The following is a 16,748-nucleotide window of genomic DNA, read 5'->3' as shown; positions in this document are numbered from 1 at the left end:
GAAAAGGCCAGGCAAAGAAAGGGGTTTTCTGAAAGGAAAGAGACAGGTGGGGAGGAAAACGAGAAAGCTGAGGCAGAATATGGTAATAGATGGAGCAAGTTCATGAGAGAATGAGAGGAGGTGGTGGTGGTGTCACAGAGAAGGGAGAATTAAGACCCTCTGAGTGTGGAAAGATGGCGAGTGTGGGTGTAGAAGTTGGTAAGTTCTGCAGGAAAGGAAGAAGGTTGGTAGAAAAAAATAGGAAGAAGTTAAAGGAGGACTTAATCTTTTTTTTTTTTTTTTTTTTAAAAGAGATAGGGTCTCGCTCTGTTGCCCAGGCTGGAGTGCAATGGCACAATTACAGCTTGTTCATTGCAACTTTGAACTTCTGGGTTCAAGTAATCTTCCTACATCAGCATCCTGAGTAGCTGGGACAATAGGCGCATACCACCACACCCAGCTAATTTTTCAAGTTTTTGTAGAGATAGGGTCTATGTTGCCCAAGCTGGTCTCCAGCTCCTCAGCTGAAGCCATCTTCCTGCCTTAAGACTCCCAAGTAGCTAGGACTACAGGTGAGCATAATGTTCTTCAACATTATGCCCAGTCAAAGGACTTAATGTTGAAGAATATTTGTGTACATTTAAAAAAAAAAGGCGGCAAACTGTTCCACTCAGCAAAAAGTAATCTGCAAAAGCCCATCCTTTCCATAATACCAGAGTAATAATCAGTAATATTTTTTGGAGGTGGAATGTATATATTAGAAAAAAACTTACAAGTCATTATCTTTCATGCTAAATTTTTATTTCAATGTTATGCAACTGCATAAGTATAAATACTTTGTTCAATATACAACAATTATGACATCCATAAGGAATTTCTTAGAGAAAATAAGACTGCAAACACTTTATTGCACAGATCCTAACAAACTTTTAAGCTGGTAAATCTACAGCTGGGAGTACTACCAAGGAGCACATCCTACAATCATACAGAGACCGACCAAATAGAACACAATGAGGAGAATTTCTACCAGCTGATTGGAGAGGTTTACAACAACAAACATGTAATACATGAATGCAACCTTAAGTACTCTTTACTCATTCATAATGAAAAACGTATTTGGCAAAATGATGATACGCTATACAAAATATACATAAAAATATCATTTGTAAACAAATAGCTAGTTGTGCTTTAAAGGAAATTGAACAGTTAAAAAGCAAAGGCTTGTAAACCATGAACTATCTCCCCGATAGACCTGTCCCGATGGCTGAGTGTAGGATTGGGTTATGACAACTGCCAAACACAGATACGTATTATAAACGTTGAGACCAGTTTTGAAATTCATTTAAACTCTTGTAAAGTATATATATGTATTTTTTATAGCTTCACAATGTAGTGATGGGGAATGGCTAAAACCATATGGAAAAAAAATTAGGGGCAAGGAGGAGGCTTTTTTCTTTTTTCTTTTGTTGTTTGTTTTTTTCCTTTTTCCCAATGCCAATTCATTTTACAATGAAGGACAACTGAGCAGTCGGTTAAGTTATGCCTTTGTTTTCAGAGTGGAGTTTACAGCCTCACTAGAAGATTTACAATCCATAGGGCCGTAAGATGATGCTGTACTTAGATGAACAATTTTATAGTCTGAAGATACTAAGACATCCCCAAGAGAGTTTGGGTGGTAGATTAATTATTTATTGGTAATTTTTTTCTCTTGCAAAACCAAACAAAAAATTCTGCTATGGTTCCCAAGCATCTTATAAATACTTATCTGTATTTTCTCTTAGTGCCTTAGTACTTATATCAGCAAGTGCCATCTTACAATACAAAACAAGCCACCAAAGAAACTGCAACAACAAAAACAAAAACAAAAACAAAAATCAAAAACCTTCAGCACTAAAATGATTTGACAAATTCTACGTATTCCACGGTATACAAAATTTAAATAAGGCTTAGCAAAAGTAAAAAGGATGGTCACATTCAAGCACCAAATAGCTCCAGCCAGTCTCTTTGTTACAAAAATGCTGCTCTGTATTAAGACAGTATTTTTTGCATACAAATAAAGAGATCAGGTTATGAAATCTATGGAGCTACTAGATGCATCAGAAATGAATGTGAAACCCAGGAACTTGCTAAAAACAGCAAGCTTCATCTACAACGTAAGGCCCCAGCTATGTATTAAAATGTATCTGATGTCCTGATTATTCCTTAATCGATATGCTACGATGCCAAAATCTACCCCCAGTTCTTTTCCTCAAAAAAGCAAATTTAAAACCTCTTCCAATGCCTGATGCTTATTACTCGACTTAAGTACTAGAAGATTTGGGTGCAGCCAGTAATATTCCTTTTTATTCAAGAGCAGGGCTGGTGCAGGACTACTACTAAATGTGTGCTTCTTGGACTAGTCACTCACAGCATAAAGGCCTAAGTTTAAGAGTTTGAAAAGAAGGAAAAGAAAGGAAATAGAAAGAAAGTTGATGTGTGTTTATAGTCCCCGCTCTACCTCAGGTGAAGGCCAGACATCCACATCCACAGACAGGCACAACTGGCCTTTTAGACAGTTGGACCAGGGATCCAGTGTCCATTGGGATGGCCATGTAATGAAAATGGCTAGCTCCACTTGTCCTGGCCATTCCTAATGGAGGAGGATTCCAAATGCAGTACTTAGAGTAGTTCTTGCTTTAGATCTGGAAATATAGGTAGCCAGACACAGTACTTATCAGAAACTCTGGTTAAAATACACATAAAAACTCACAATCTACTGTGTTTAGGGCTTTCTTCCATCTTTACTTAGAATGTTTTAGCTTATAAAAATGGAACCTTGAAATAGTCTCTTAAACCACAGACCAAAACATGTAGGTGGATGTGTATATACACGAATATGGGTGTATCTCTGGTCACATACACCCAGTTTTGACCACTTTGCTTCATTACTACATTATGATAAATGGTAAATCAAAAATCTTATTTAAAAAAAGCTGTAGTAAACGACGCAATCAGCAGCCAGGTATAGACTCTACATCCCAAACCAAACACGGTGTATATATTTACAGAGAAAATCTTTTTCCTCAACAACCCTCAACTGTAAAGGTAATTTTTTTTTTTGTTGCTTTTGTACAAACACTATCTGGTAACAGTTTTACCGGTTACAACTGGGAAGGCATCTGGAAGAAGGTCCTCTCTTTGTCTTTCTCTCTCCCCTTTCTCAATGAGGCTCCGAGCTCTGCCTGGCGGACATTCCCACACAGTGCTGGTTTTGAAAGGTAGTCAAGACAGTCGCCCATTCAGGACGGGTCTCCACAGTCCTGCCCCGGGGCCTGCCCCGTTACAAGGCCTTTTTGTGAGGGCTGCTACGCAAACTCTCTTTCCCCCGCCTCTGCCGTACCACAAAGTCCTTCTCATTAGAAAGGGAGATGGGGCGGTCAGTGTTTGGGGCTGGGGATGGCTTGGTCACGTCTCTGCCCACGTTCTGTTTCCTAGTTGGGGGAGGCTGGGCTGGGGCAGGGTCCTTCCCTTTGGTTTCCCCTACGGTGGCAGTCACTGAGAGCGCCCTGTCCCGGTGGCTGGCTCCGCCCACGGTGTTTGGGTCGGGGTGGTGTGACTCCAGAGCCAGGGTGGAGACCCGGAAGGAGGGCAGGGAGTCACTCTTTGTCATGTGGGTTCGGCCCTCCCCCGCAGGCTGAGCCTTCCTATGGTCCCTGTTGCTGGGGACTGGAGGCTCCAGCGCGCCCCCGGCAGCCTTGGCAGAAGAGGTGTCGCTGCTGGCTGTAGAGGCCTCTCTAACTCCGGTCCTGGTTTCAGGGAAGCTGGAGGAGCAGCTCAGAGACTTTTCAGGGAGGGCCGTGGATCGGAAAGAACTCTGCCCGGTGGCTGAGGGGGAGCGTTTCATGCCGCTGGGCTTGTCTGCCTCCGTCGGTGGCTTCTGGGGACCGGACCCTTTCCCTCTGGCCTCAGGGAAGCCCTTCCCCACCGCCGCGGCTGGCCGCTCCGCGCCTTTCAACCGGGCCTCGCTTTGCGCAAAGGAAAGGTCGGCCTTGAGCTTGTCACCCTCTGCGGGAGCATAAAGTGCTTCGGTGCATTTCTTCCCTTCCGCCCTTCTGTCGGTGGTGGCGGCCGGCTGACTCAGGCTTTTGTCTGTCTGTCTGTTGTCTGTCTGTTTGCTCAGGGTGGGGCAGTCTTTCACAGTGGATGGTTTGGAGTGCTTTGGAGACAGGGTTTGCTTTTCACTGACAGTGGACAGTTTCTGGTCCGCTGGCTCACTAGGCCCTGGGTGTCCCGACCGTGGCAAATGCACGGGCTTCTCCAGCACCTCGAGGGGCCGCCCACCACTGGTGGATTGTGGCTTGGTGTCTAGAGGACCCCTGTCAGTGTGCAGTGGGACAGAGGGCCCACTTTGTCCCTGGCCAATTCCATCGCTGGCTTTGTTCTGGGAGCCTGGGGTGGCAGGAAACACATCCAGCCCACTCTTACTGTGGCCCTTCCCTTCTCTGCTACCGCCGCCGAGGGACTGAGTGGCAGGCTCTTTGCCCTTTGTGGCCCCAACACTTGGCTTCTGAGAGGAGAGGGACCGGTCGGGGTGCTTAGACTTTGGAGGGCCCGGGTCAGGGCCAGGCCGGGGCTTGTGGCTGCTATTTTCACTGTGCGCAGGAACAGGCTTGGGAGGGTCCTGGGGGCTCGGGCTGGGCTCTGCAGTGCTGGGCTTGGCCCCCGGCTCTCTGCCAGAAGTGTGGCTTGGGGAACTGCAATGCTGCCTGGCAGCCGGGCTGGGCAGGTCTTTGGAGGTCAGAGGGGGCGGAGGGATACTGCTAGGATGCCTTTGTAGAGGCTGCTCCTTCCTTTCAGGTTCCTTGGCACCATCTTTCTTCAAAGATGGGAAACTGGAGAGCTTTTCACTCTTCTCACTCTCAATTCCAGGTGGCTGCAGAGACCGCCTGGCAGGAAGGGCTTCGGGCTTGGGTTCCACGCCACGCCTCACCTTGCCTAGCTCCTTCTCACAGGGAATTCCAGCTGAGTGCAGAGAGTTGTCATCTCTGGGCGGGGGCCTCGCTTCATCTGGGCCATCTTTGTGGTTCGTTTTCCCACCCGGCGCCCATGCTTTCTCCATGGCCTGGGTCTGTGTATAGAAATCTGGGTGGGTCCTGCCCAGAGAGAGGAGGTTTTTGGAGTTGTCACTGGTTTTCACAGTTTCTGAAGAGCACAGTTCCATGGAGGGCTCTCTGCGTATGTCAGTCCTCGCAGCAGAGCGCTCGCTTCTGACTGTGGAAGGGCCTCTTTCAGACGATTCCCTCAGGCCTGGCTTCTCCCTTGAGGGGGAAGCTTCAGGTGGGAGCGGGCAGCGTGGCCTGGCCAGGTCAACGCTGTGGAGGTTCTGCCCCAGGCAGGTCAGAAGCTTGGGGTCGGTCGTGTGGTCTTGGCATCTGGGGGAGCTGCTCTCTCTCTGTTGGGGATTGCTTTCCATGACTGTTGCGGGGCTCCTGGCAGTAGGATGGGGACCTTTCCTGTCCCTCTTTAACTCTGGGTCAGGCAGGGAAACTGCTGGTGAATTCTGGAGACCCCGGCTGGGGGGCAGGAACCGAGGCTCGAGCAGGTAGGATTTATTCATCTTTAAGCTGGAAGGAGAAAGCTCTCTCGCACTGGTGGTATCACTCCTTTTCCCACTGCTGTTGGGGAGAGCTGGTGGCACAGAGGGCCTCACGTCACCACTTGGGCTAGGGCTCTGTGCAGACTCCGGGGAAAGCAGTTCTGTCTTGGAGGCCTGAGGTCCGGACAGGAGAGCAATGTCCAGAGTGCCCTCAATCGGCTTCAGGCATGAGACAGACCTACCTTCCAGCTTATACTCGGAGGGGCTCTTCCTAACAGGGGACTCAGGAGCAACCAAGCCAGGCTTCTCCGTTCCACTGTCCACCCGGCCTGTTAAGGCCTTGAGGGGAACGAAAGAGACGGCACTCATCTGAGCTGCATGGGTGCTGCCAACAAAAGCTCGGCTCTCAGAAGCTGGTGGGGGCTCCTGCTGCCCACCCATGGGTCGGACGGGGTTCCCTGGCAGGCATTCGTGGGTGCTAGCTGTCATCTTGGGCTTCAGCACAGGGCAGAGGTTGTCCTCTTTGTCCTCAAGTGACATTTTCTTTCGGAGGTAATCGATGTTGGCCAGCTTGCTGTCTAACTTCTCACATCGGAGAAGCTCCTTGGCCTGGGGGGCCTTCTCCGTGCCTTCCCCCTTCCCGGAGATGCCCCTGTCGAGGGAGTGGCAAAGACCATCCTGGAGGATGCCAGGAGCAGGGGCCCGTCTGAAGTCCCCGCCACCCTGGCCGTGCTCCACAGGCACCGGGCCATCCGAGGTCGCACCCTCGCTGGCACGCACGCTGGCCTGCTTGTGAAGAGCGTCCTTCAGCAGGCTGCCCAGCGGTGGCGCCTCCTGCATAGCCGCTTTGTTTTCAAAGAGACTTGACCTTTCCACAGCCTTCGGATAGATTTTCTTCTCTCTCTCTTCCAGCTTAAACAGAACAAGGTTTTCCAAATCACTCCCGGGTCCATGGGATTTCTGGTGGGATTCCTGTTTCTCTGGGAAGCCATCTGGCTTCTTCACCACCACCTTGGCCTTCAGCTTGTCGCGGTCCAGGTCATCCACAGACTCCTGGCGGCCCAGCTTCCGGGAGACCGGGCGTTTCAGGCAGCCTTGCTCCACGGGCCGGGCGCGGCTCAGTGGCGGCGCGTCGCACACATTCTCATCCAGGCTCTGCAGCTGCGCCTCCCGCTGGGACTGCTCCCGCTGTACCTCCTCTTGGGTCACCTCCAGGCTATGCTTGCGGGAGCACAGGTGTTTCTTGTCACTGCCGTAAGAGGGCGACAGCTTCTCCTCGGACTGCACGCGCTTGAGCAGCGGGGACCTGGGCGGCTCCGCACTCTTGGGCCTCACGATGTGTCTGACGATGGTGGGCGGGGAGTGCATCTTGCTGGGAAAGGCTTGCGCGATCTTGGAATTGCCCAGTGAGTGTCCCAGAAGAGGGGATGGTGACCGCTGCGGGGAGGTGGGTTGCGGGGTTGGAGAGGGCGTCCGGGCCAGCGGGGACAGTGGGATGTTGCCAGCCGACTTTCGCCTTCCGGACCGGTACCGCTGCCCGCCAAGTTTGGGTGCCAGACCGTGGAGAGTGCTGGGCCGGATGTGCCCGGACCCTGCCGGAGAATTAGGGGCACTAGAACTAGGGGAGCTGCTCTGGGAGGAATTAGTACCTGTGGGTGGAAAACATAGGGCTGTGAGCATCCATGGTCATTTTCCCCTTTTTTTCCACGGTTGTAGCCCAGACTGTATTAGGTAAGGCCAGGTAAGGTCAGCAAATTGTCTCAGCATTTAACTAGTGGAATAAACACTTTTCAGATAAACCTCTCCACACCAAGGTTTAGTCCCCAACTTCTTATTTGATTGGTCAGAAGAGCCACATCTTATGACCTCTCTATAAATCTATCTTTATAATTTATACCTTCAGCCTGCTTTCTTTCAGCTGGAACAAGCTTCATGTTTTTTGGGACCTCACACGACTTTACCTCCTCCTCTCTGCTGTTTAGACCAGGAGACTCACTCACCAGATGGGAAGTCAGGGGTGGAGCGGTAGCTTGGTGTTGGAGACCGGGGAGACAAGCTATGAGTGGGGGAACCTGGGAGGCTCTCGCCCGACGACAGGGATCTGTTCAAGCAGGAGAAACTTCGGCTGGTGTGGAGTAAAGGAGAAGGCTGCTTGGCTAGCTTTTTGAAAAGAGATCTCCTCCTAGAGCAAAAACAGGAAAAAATTGTTCAGAGTCTTCTTTCAGAACTACTCCTGCCTCCTCAAAATACCAGTGTGCTTAGTTCAATAACTCCGTGTGAGGGACAGGCATACAACAGTAGATCCTGTTAAAGAGTGGAACACCACTTTCCTATTAGAAACTTTCTTACAGCATGTAAAGGAAGAGCATTTGATAGTAGACAGTGGAGGCTCTCTCAATTCCAAACACTGAAGAAGAGTTGGGAAAATAGGAAAAATATAAAATGTGTTTAAAATACATTAATTTACTTGTTAGGTTTATGAGGAGGATGTTCTTTGCTTGAAAGCTTCTGAGTACCTACCCCTAAATATGTGGACACAATTTAACTAAGAGGTAATACAAAGTAAACCTCTGGAAGCAAAACCATTGTACTGGAAATCAAATTATTTAATGGTGATAGGCTAGGCAGAGGCCAATGAAGGGCTATTTCCTATGCTTATTCCACTGTGGGCTCTTGAATATTCCTAACAACAATGCAGGCTGTACAATGACATAGAAAAACCGAGAAAGGCGAAGCTGAAGCGTATCATATCAGCAGGGCAGCAGACACTGTACTGCAGCACAAGCAAATGTAGACTTGCTACTCAACGAGCACATCTTAAGGCAAAAAGCACAGCTTCTGACAGCTTAGTAGGGTATCAGGCTGTGCAGAGTTCTTTTACCATATAAGCCTATATATGGTAAGATCTAATCCACTCCACGTGAGCTTAAAACAGAAAGTTTCTGGTTGCCAGCCCTTGAAACAATTTGTTCTAAATGATTTAAAGCATAGCCAAAATGTAAAGCATAATAATAAAGAGAAGAACTGGTGTGTGTGTAATTTTAATCAAAGTAGTAAGTGTACTTGGGTGAAAAAGTCAAATAGTTCTATAAATGTACAACGAAAAACAGCAACTCCTCTACTGGAGTTTTTCTCTACTCCCCAAAGAAGTCACTTTGTATTCTTTTACCTGTTTTTTCTCCCATTTGTCTACATATTGCTAAATGTTTGTGCACTGCTATTTTTTAGTTTTTCAGTTTTAGAAATTATCTGTTGATTTCCTACTATGAAAGATGATAATTAAGCTCTTACACAACACCCTTCTACCTTGCAACCAAATGTATTTCCCCTTTTCTACTCTTCCCAATATAGTGAAAGCAAAATTTTTGGTTAGAAAATTGGCCAATATTGCATTTTATAGTATAAATATTGTTCACAGCTGGGCCATATGAAACATAATTGTGTTCCTTTCTTGTATAACATTATTGTTTCCCCCCAGAGTTAATACATGGTTTTTCATTTGCTTGTTTTTCTACATTTCTATCATCAAAAATCTTTTTAATATGATGTGACTCATCAGGTCCAATTGGGTAAAGAAGAAATGCTGTGGCATTGCAAAGGAGGCACATCCAGAGAGCTGCCTAGAAAGAAACAGCCCTGCCAGAAACACATACATCTTGCTAGTGTCTGCAAGCAGCACAAAAAGATACTGATCGGTGCTTGCCAGGCTACAGAAGTATGTAAGCTAGTTCGTTTTTCAGTGAGTAAAACAAAGCCCTTTTATTTCTAGGCTTATTTGGAATCTTTAAAGATACGGTTATTTTAGAATATCTGGCATTTTAAAAATAGCAACTGTTTGTTTTTTGATAATGTAAAGGGCATTTTAAATGTAGATTTCATGTGAAAAACTACTTGAAGATCCAGTTCCTCAATCCAACTCAACTGAAATCAAGTGAAGAGGCTTAAAAAACAGCAAAGGGCTTTTCCTGACATTCACACATGATAAAAAACAATCTGAATCCTCTACAATGTAAATATGTAAATCCTTTTACCATGGAAATTAATGCTATTATGAATATGGACTTTAATGTATACATATATGTGAACCATAACATAAAATTTCTCACAGAAAAATAGATCTTCTTCATATGTAAGCATTTAATTAAGGGGTAACTTTTCCCCAACATAGGTATACACCAAACTTAAAAAGAATACTGATTTTACTAACCTTTCGAGACTTTCCTTCTTCTTGGATTTCTTGCTCCGCCTCACCATCCGGCTCTTATAGCTGTTTCTCCGGGCTGGTCCAGTTTTGATGGATGTGTTTTCAAATGGGGTAGTAGTGATTGACACCTTATTCCCACTCTATAGAAAAGATGAGGTGGTATTAAAGGGAAATGCTGTGATGAAGCAAGATCAGAACAGAGATGAGAGATTCGTAGACAAATACAAATAGAAAGGAGCATACATATAAAAGGCCTTCTGTTTCTATATAACCCTTCAATTAAAGAAGTCCTGTCAGAATACAAACTGGGTGGAAGGCAAAATATAAAGGTTCTTTAAGAGGGTAGGCTCTGGGGTCCACAGATCTGAGTTCAAATCCAAGCTCTGTGCCCTTAGCAGCCTGCTACCCTCCCTACACCTCAACCTCCTATACCAATTAACAATATAATCCTACCTATCTCCTGGGGCTCATTTGAGGACCACATGAGAGCAAGTCTGTAAAGCCTTTTGCACCCAGTGCAACACAAGGAAAGAACACTATAAACAAGATAACTACTTCTTCCACAAGTGTTAAGTAGTAATGTGCCCAGTGGCTGTCTGCTCTTGGTTGATTTTTCTTTTTTCTCCTTTTTGTGTTTTTCCTTTGGCCTACAAATTGTAGAGTAACAAAACCAAATGAGACTTTTAATTTGAATTATTTAAAAGGCTTCTTTTCTATCACCATAAAACCTGTCAGTTTGCAGAACTGAAACATTTATGCCAGCCAGTGGGAAACATCTTTTTAACCAGGTCATACAGGGTAAGGTAATTTCTGGTGAGTTTCGGTGTCCTTTCTCTCAATCCTGGGAAGAGGCTTGCTGGGCAGCCTCTAGGGCAACTGAGCACAGAGTCAGCAGTCAGGACGAGGCGGGGCCCAGGGTAGGTGAGTAGTCCCTGGCATTAATTACCCTTCTTGAATTTCATAATAACCAGGGGGTAAACCTGTCTTTTCAAGGTCACAGATGGCCCCAATTACCATGAAAGTACAAGAGGTACAAGGAAAAGGATCTTTCTAAAGGCCCATGCATGGAAGATACCTAGAGCTCAGTTCAACGTGGTACCAAGTGAAGGGGAGTTAGGGGGAGTTAGGTATGGTGGCAGCAGAGGACGGAAAAGACAGGGAATGACTGTCTTAAAGATAGCATCTACTTTCCCCCTTGATTTGGGAAGTAATCCATGCTACAGTAAGAAGACAACAGGGAAGTATAAAAAAAACATTGAGAAGCTTACCACCCAACCACTAGTCATATTTCAGTATATTTCCTGTTCGTCTTTTCTCACGCATGTGTAAATAGGTACACATGTACACATGCTTTATAACTAATTTAAATCTCAGTTTATTTACAGCTTTATGTTGCTTTTTCATTGTGTATTATATAATTTGGAAAAAGTTTCCCTTTATCATTAAATAACCTTTAAAAACATGATTTTTACTGGCTGCGCAATATATCCTATCAGATGGGTGAATTAAAATTATGTAATATTTCCTTACTGCTATTGTTCTCTTTTTTGCTTGCTTGTTTTTTGAGACACAGTTTCGCTCTTGTTGCCCAGGCTAGAGTGTAATGGCACGATCTCGGCTCACTGCAACCTCTGCCTCCCAAGTTCAAGTGATTCTCCTGCCTCAGCCTCCCAGGTAGCTGGGATTACAGGCATGTGCCACCAGGCCTGGCTAATTTTGTATTTTTGGTAAAGACGGGCTTTCTCCATGTTGGTCAGGCTGGTCTTGAACTCCTGACCTCAGGCAATCTGCCTGCCTTGCCCTCCCAAAGTGCTGGGATTACAGGTGTGAGCTACCATGCCCAGCCGATGATTTCTTATGTTTAAATTCTTATACGGTTTGATGTTATCCCTTATTTAGTTTGGTTATTTGTATTTCTTTAAGAAATGATTTATTCAGTCTTACATCCAGTTTAATATTGGAAGGTCTTAGTATTTTATTATTTGTTTTAGAGTTCTTTAATTTTTTTTAATTAAAAAAATTTTTTTGAGATGGGATCTTGCTCTGTTGCCCAGGTTGGAGTGCAGTGGTGTGATCACAGCTCACCGCAGCCTCGAACTCCTGGGCTCAAGCAATCCTCCTGCCTCACCCTCTGAGTAGCTGGGATTATAGGAGCGCACAACCACGGCTGACTTAGAATTCTGTGTATGTTTAAGATAATATACTTTCATACTTAATGTCATATTTGCAGAAAATATTTTAGGGAAAGAGGGCTTTAACTTCAACAAGAGAAAACAGTTTATTTTGTTTTCTCTTGCAAAATAATAAACATTCTTTATGCAAGCCCCAAAACATTAAAAATAAACCTTTATCTGATAGTAGAGATTGCATTTTATTTGTTCTTTAATGAGAAAAATCATTTTGTAAGTATGTAAGGTCTACTATTGAAGGTTTTTTGGAGTGGGGTCTTCTCTTCACAAATTGAGGCTATGCTGAAATTTTAGTATTTCCTATGGTGAAGGAAAGGGGCAACAAGCATGGCGAGCTCCTGTGTCACTGATGTTCCTTCAGTCTTCTTCCATATGCAGAGAGTGGACGTGCAGAACCACAATGATCACTGGGGCTATTCTATCATGTGTGCCACTTGAGCTGGAATCCAGTTCTGCTCTTTTCTAATACAATTCAGGATTGACTTCTCTATCTCTAGCCATAAGAGACTAACAATGCTACCCGGCATTTTAAAAGCATATATTTATTTTTAAACCATTTTCATATATATTCTCTAAATGTATTTTCATAAACAAGTCATAAGGGTTGTTTGTTTTACCCTCATGGCCTGGAAGAGTTTGTCGTCCTTCCTTTGCAGATGAAGAAAACGGGTTCTGAGACAACGAGGCTCTTGTTTCCCAAGGTCACTGAGAGTCCAGTGGAAGACTGGCTCGCTTGCTGCTCACCCCCAATGCTCCTCCTACCAAACCCCGCTCCCTGTAGGAAGGGAATGCCCCCCAGTCCTCTCCACCTCTCCTGAGCCTGGCACAGTGCGTAGCTGGTACTTAATGAGTGGTGGTGAGGGAAACAGGCACTTGATTGACTTGTGGCATGGTCAAAGTATAAGACTGTCAAGATAAAATGAAGGAGCCATCAACATATAAAATTGTATGAGACACATATAAATCCTCAACATACTTATCATCAGAAAATAGTGAAGACCAGGGCTTGCTAAATGACAGCACATCACTAGACTCAGTACAAATGCTCCTACCATTATAAAGACCAAGCCCGGTTCTGTTTCTTGTCTCCACACACGGCTGTTCCAGAGGAAAATTAATTTAACTTACAGGCATATGTCAAAGACAACTTCTCTAAGGGGAAATACAGACACAAAGGATGCAGAGTACAATAATTAGGTTGGAAGTATTAATGGTTACAAAAATGGTAAATGATTGGAAAAGTGATAGGCGAGATTTGTGAAGCCTGCCACCTGGTGGATCCAGTCAGCTACAGCGAGTGCTACCTGAACTGCTCAAGGTGGCTTACTAGGTCGCTTTACCCACAATCAACTTCTCCTGATTAATGACTGACCTCATATAGAAGAATTTCTGTAGCACTTGTTGAAAAAAATAACAAAAATGCAGCTGGCAGACTGTTGAATGTTCAATTAATTCACTTTTACTTTAAACTATTTTCATGACTGGTGCACAGTATGAAGAAAATTATTTCAAGTTGCTGGAATTGAATACAATAGCAGAAGTCAGGCTGTCCAATTTCTTCTCTCGGTCTGGCTCTAAGTTAGCTTATCAGTTTGGCCCTGGGTAACTCACCGAACGACCGCTTTTGCATTTCCTTCTCTGGAAAGTACAGATGGGGGATGGGCCCCCTGCATCCCTGCGTCCTCAACCCCTTCACTACCCAATCTTGGCCATCTTGCACACTGTATCCTCACATTAACCCAGGCTTCGGCCTGATGGTTCACTTGTATACCTCATAAATCTTGATATCTCCTGTCCTCGTGTTTACACATCTCATTATTTGGCCTAGACTATTGTGCACCCCTGACTAACTGAATCGCCACTCATCCATCAAAGCCTTGTATAGATAACCCTCAATTCTTTGACGCCATTGCTGTCCACGCTGGAGAAAAGCCATCCCTCTTTTTGAACTTCTGCCATGTTTATAGTCTGTTACTTAAGTTGAACATTTTGATTTTAGCCTGGCATTGCCACTGTTTCCCCCTGTGAACGTTAGACTCTAAGTTACTGGCAACTGGAGACTTCATATGTAGAGCAGTGTGCTGTGGTGGAAAGTGCAGGCTCTGGAGCTACACCGCCTGGGTGCAAATCACGTTATGCTCCTTTCCAGCAGATAAGCTTAGGCTGCTTTGTTATCTTCTTCTGCTTTTGTTTTTTTTTCATTTGTGAAATGGGAACATTTATATTTATAGCACCTACCTCAGAGGGTAACTGTTTGGATTACATGCATTTATTCCTGTAAAACCACTGACAAGAGTGTGGCAGGCATCAAGCGCTCTTGCCCCATTAACTATTACCCTTATGTGTCTTTTTTTTTTCTTTCTTGAGACGGAATCTCACTCTGTCGCCCAGGTTGGAGTGCAGTGGCGCTATCTCGGCTCACTGCAACCTCTTCCTCCCGCGTTCAAGCAATTCTCTGTCTCACTGGGATTACAGGAGCCTACCACCATGCCCAGCTAATTTTTGTATTTTTAGTAGAGACGGGGTTTCACCATCTTGGCCAGGCTGGTCTTGAACTCCTGACCTCGTGATCCACCCACCTCAGCCTCCCAAAGTGCTGGGATTACAGGCATGAGCCACTGTGCCCAGCTCTTACGTGTCATTTTTGTGTGGCCCTTGTGGTATTTTGCACAAGGCTCTGTGCATATGAGGGGCTTGACAGATATGGGTGGATGGTAATCAAGCTATTTGATGGCCCCCATTTTAGTACACAGAAGCTCCCCAGTGCCCATGGAAAGGAAATTTCTGAAGTAGAGGCTGGTAAAGTTTTACGGCTTCTCCTATGCATTGGGGATTTAAACTAATGCTATACTTAAAAAGCAGCTTGGTTGAGAAGAAAGTTTCTTGGATCACAGAAGTTAAGCCTGGCTAATTGGAACAGGTAATAGGACTGGGCCAAGTATCATCTCCACCTGTAACACTAGTGGGTGAAGAATGACCTCGGTCTACTTGTAAAGTTGTTTTTAGAAAGACTGATGCTGTCTACAAGCTTTCCTCATGGCAGGAAAGCTTTGAGGTGAAGCTGAAGGAGGACACTGTCAGGGATTCACATAGCCAGTGGGGAGCTGAACTGGATAACCATGACATTTTATAATTCCATGGATCGAGGATGCTGAGTGATTTTAGACAAGTTTGTCTATGCATGGAAGATAGTGCTCCCATAGCAGGTTCACTTTGAAGTTGTGAAGGTAAACAAGACCAAATGTGATTCTATGAAACATGGAAAATGCTTACTATATTCATAATCCAAAAGACAAACACTGTACAGGTACTCATGCAGTTCTAAACATACACCTACAGCCCTCTGTCAGGACTTCTCCCCCTTTCTCTAAGAGTGCCATGACATTCCGTAAAGTCCTTTGCAAGTATAAAACACTGTGTAAACAGCATTTGAGAGTACCATAATACAGCCAACTTCCCTGCTGTTAAACCAATGATGGCACACAGGAGCCCAGCACTGACACTAGTCACTTAATACTCTGATTTCAAGAGTCACTGGTTAAATTTGGAAGGAAGCAGCATGATTACACAGTTCACTGGGAAGATAATTAAATCCCTTGTATCCTCTTGGTTTCATGACATTGCTTACTCCTCTTGAGTGCTTCCGTTATGAACACAGGCAGGATGCTCTTTGGATTTGTGACAGAGTACACCATGGCTTCAAAGGGTGCCAATGGCTCTCCACTCCACTGTGTTTAAGCAGTTTCAGTGACACACATTGACTGCATCCAGAAATGAAGGCTTTGGGTTGTGCAAGGTGCTCCATAACCAGAAGAGGGAAAGATAATAGAAATGGGATCATCTGAGTCTGCTAAGAGACCTTGCCAGAGTCCTCTAGGGGAAATACACATTCAAATTTCATAGAAGCAGGAAGATAAGTTTTAAAATACAAAATTCTATTAAAATACTTTACAAAGTAAATCACGAAAGTGATCAATTATGTCTCAGCGAAATAAGCCAATGTATATTTCTCAATATATATATTTCAGTATATTATTTCTTATTCTGATGTTGTGAACAGACATATGATACTATCTAAAGATACGCTGTCGCAGGAGCTGTTCTGCATAAAATATAACGCTGCTATAAAGAATGTAGAAGACAAAACACATATTACTATTTGAAATCCCTTTAGCCATTTTTAAATCACTGATAAGAAGATTTGGAAAACGTGTAGTGGGATGAGTGACACTGAGCGAAGCTCCTCCACAGAACACAGACTTACTCTCTAATACAAAGGGTCAAGGCGAGCGCCTAGAAAAGTTCAGGCAGCACTTTAAAGAGTAAGCACCTTAGTCAGCCTATCTTTGCAATCCTTACAAACTGAAAACAAAGGATAAAAAAACCAAACAATTCCCTGGGTTCTTGTCCACAACAGGTGGTTCTGAGCTGAAAGGGACCACCATGGACCACAGGATTCAGGATTGTGAGAGAAGCAGCTGGTGAAACTCATGAACTTTGTGTCTCATCTTGACTTCTGTCTTGAGGAGTGTATGGTCACTGCAGGTGAGTTTCACAGTCCAGGGATCTCAGTCAGCAATCCTGCTCTGCCTCCTATTTCTTGGACGCTCACTCTGAAATCATTGTTCCATCCCAGTTGGACAAAAAATATTATCAGAGACAGATGCTCATCGAAAAACCTCAGGTCTTATCCACATAGGTGCCAGAAATGGCATTTGTTTCTAAGCAGTGGCCATATGTACCAAAAGGGTAGGCTAACTCCAGTCATCTTAAGGCTTTTGCTACCAAACTGAAGGACATG

At 44.9% G+C, this 16,748-nt stretch overlaps 1 protein-coding gene across 5 annotated transcripts in view; it reads right to left on the bottom strand.

The window, feature by feature from the left end:
- Window positions 1-763: 763 nt before the first annotated feature.
- Window positions 764-16,748, bottom strand: part of MAST4 (microtubule associated serine/threonine kinase family member 4) — a 576,259-nt gene continuing 560,274 nt past the window's right edge. For all 5 annotated transcript variants that reach the window (XM_025387801.1, XM_025387802.1, XM_025387804.1 and 2 more), the window contains 3 exons: window positions 9,762-9,898; window positions 7,555-7,736; window positions 764-7,203 (listed from right to left, as the gene is read on the bottom strand). In XM_025387801.1, coding sequence (XP_025243586.1) covers window positions 3,299-7,203; window positions 7,555-7,736; window positions 9,762-9,898 — 4,224 coding nt within the window. In that variant the 3' untranslated portion in view covers window positions 764-3,298. The remainder of the gene's footprint in view (window positions 7,204-7,554; window positions 7,737-9,761; window positions 9,899-16,748) is intronic.

This window comes from Theropithecus gelada, chromosome 6 (genome assembly GCF_003255815.1).
Source record: "Theropithecus gelada isolate Dixy chromosome 6, Tgel_1.0, whole genome shotgun sequence".
Classification (NCBI taxonomy): domain Eukaryota; kingdom Metazoa; phylum Chordata; class Mammalia; order Primates; family Cercopithecidae; genus Theropithecus; species Theropithecus gelada.
This window is presented reverse-complemented; position numbering and strand designations above follow the sequence as displayed.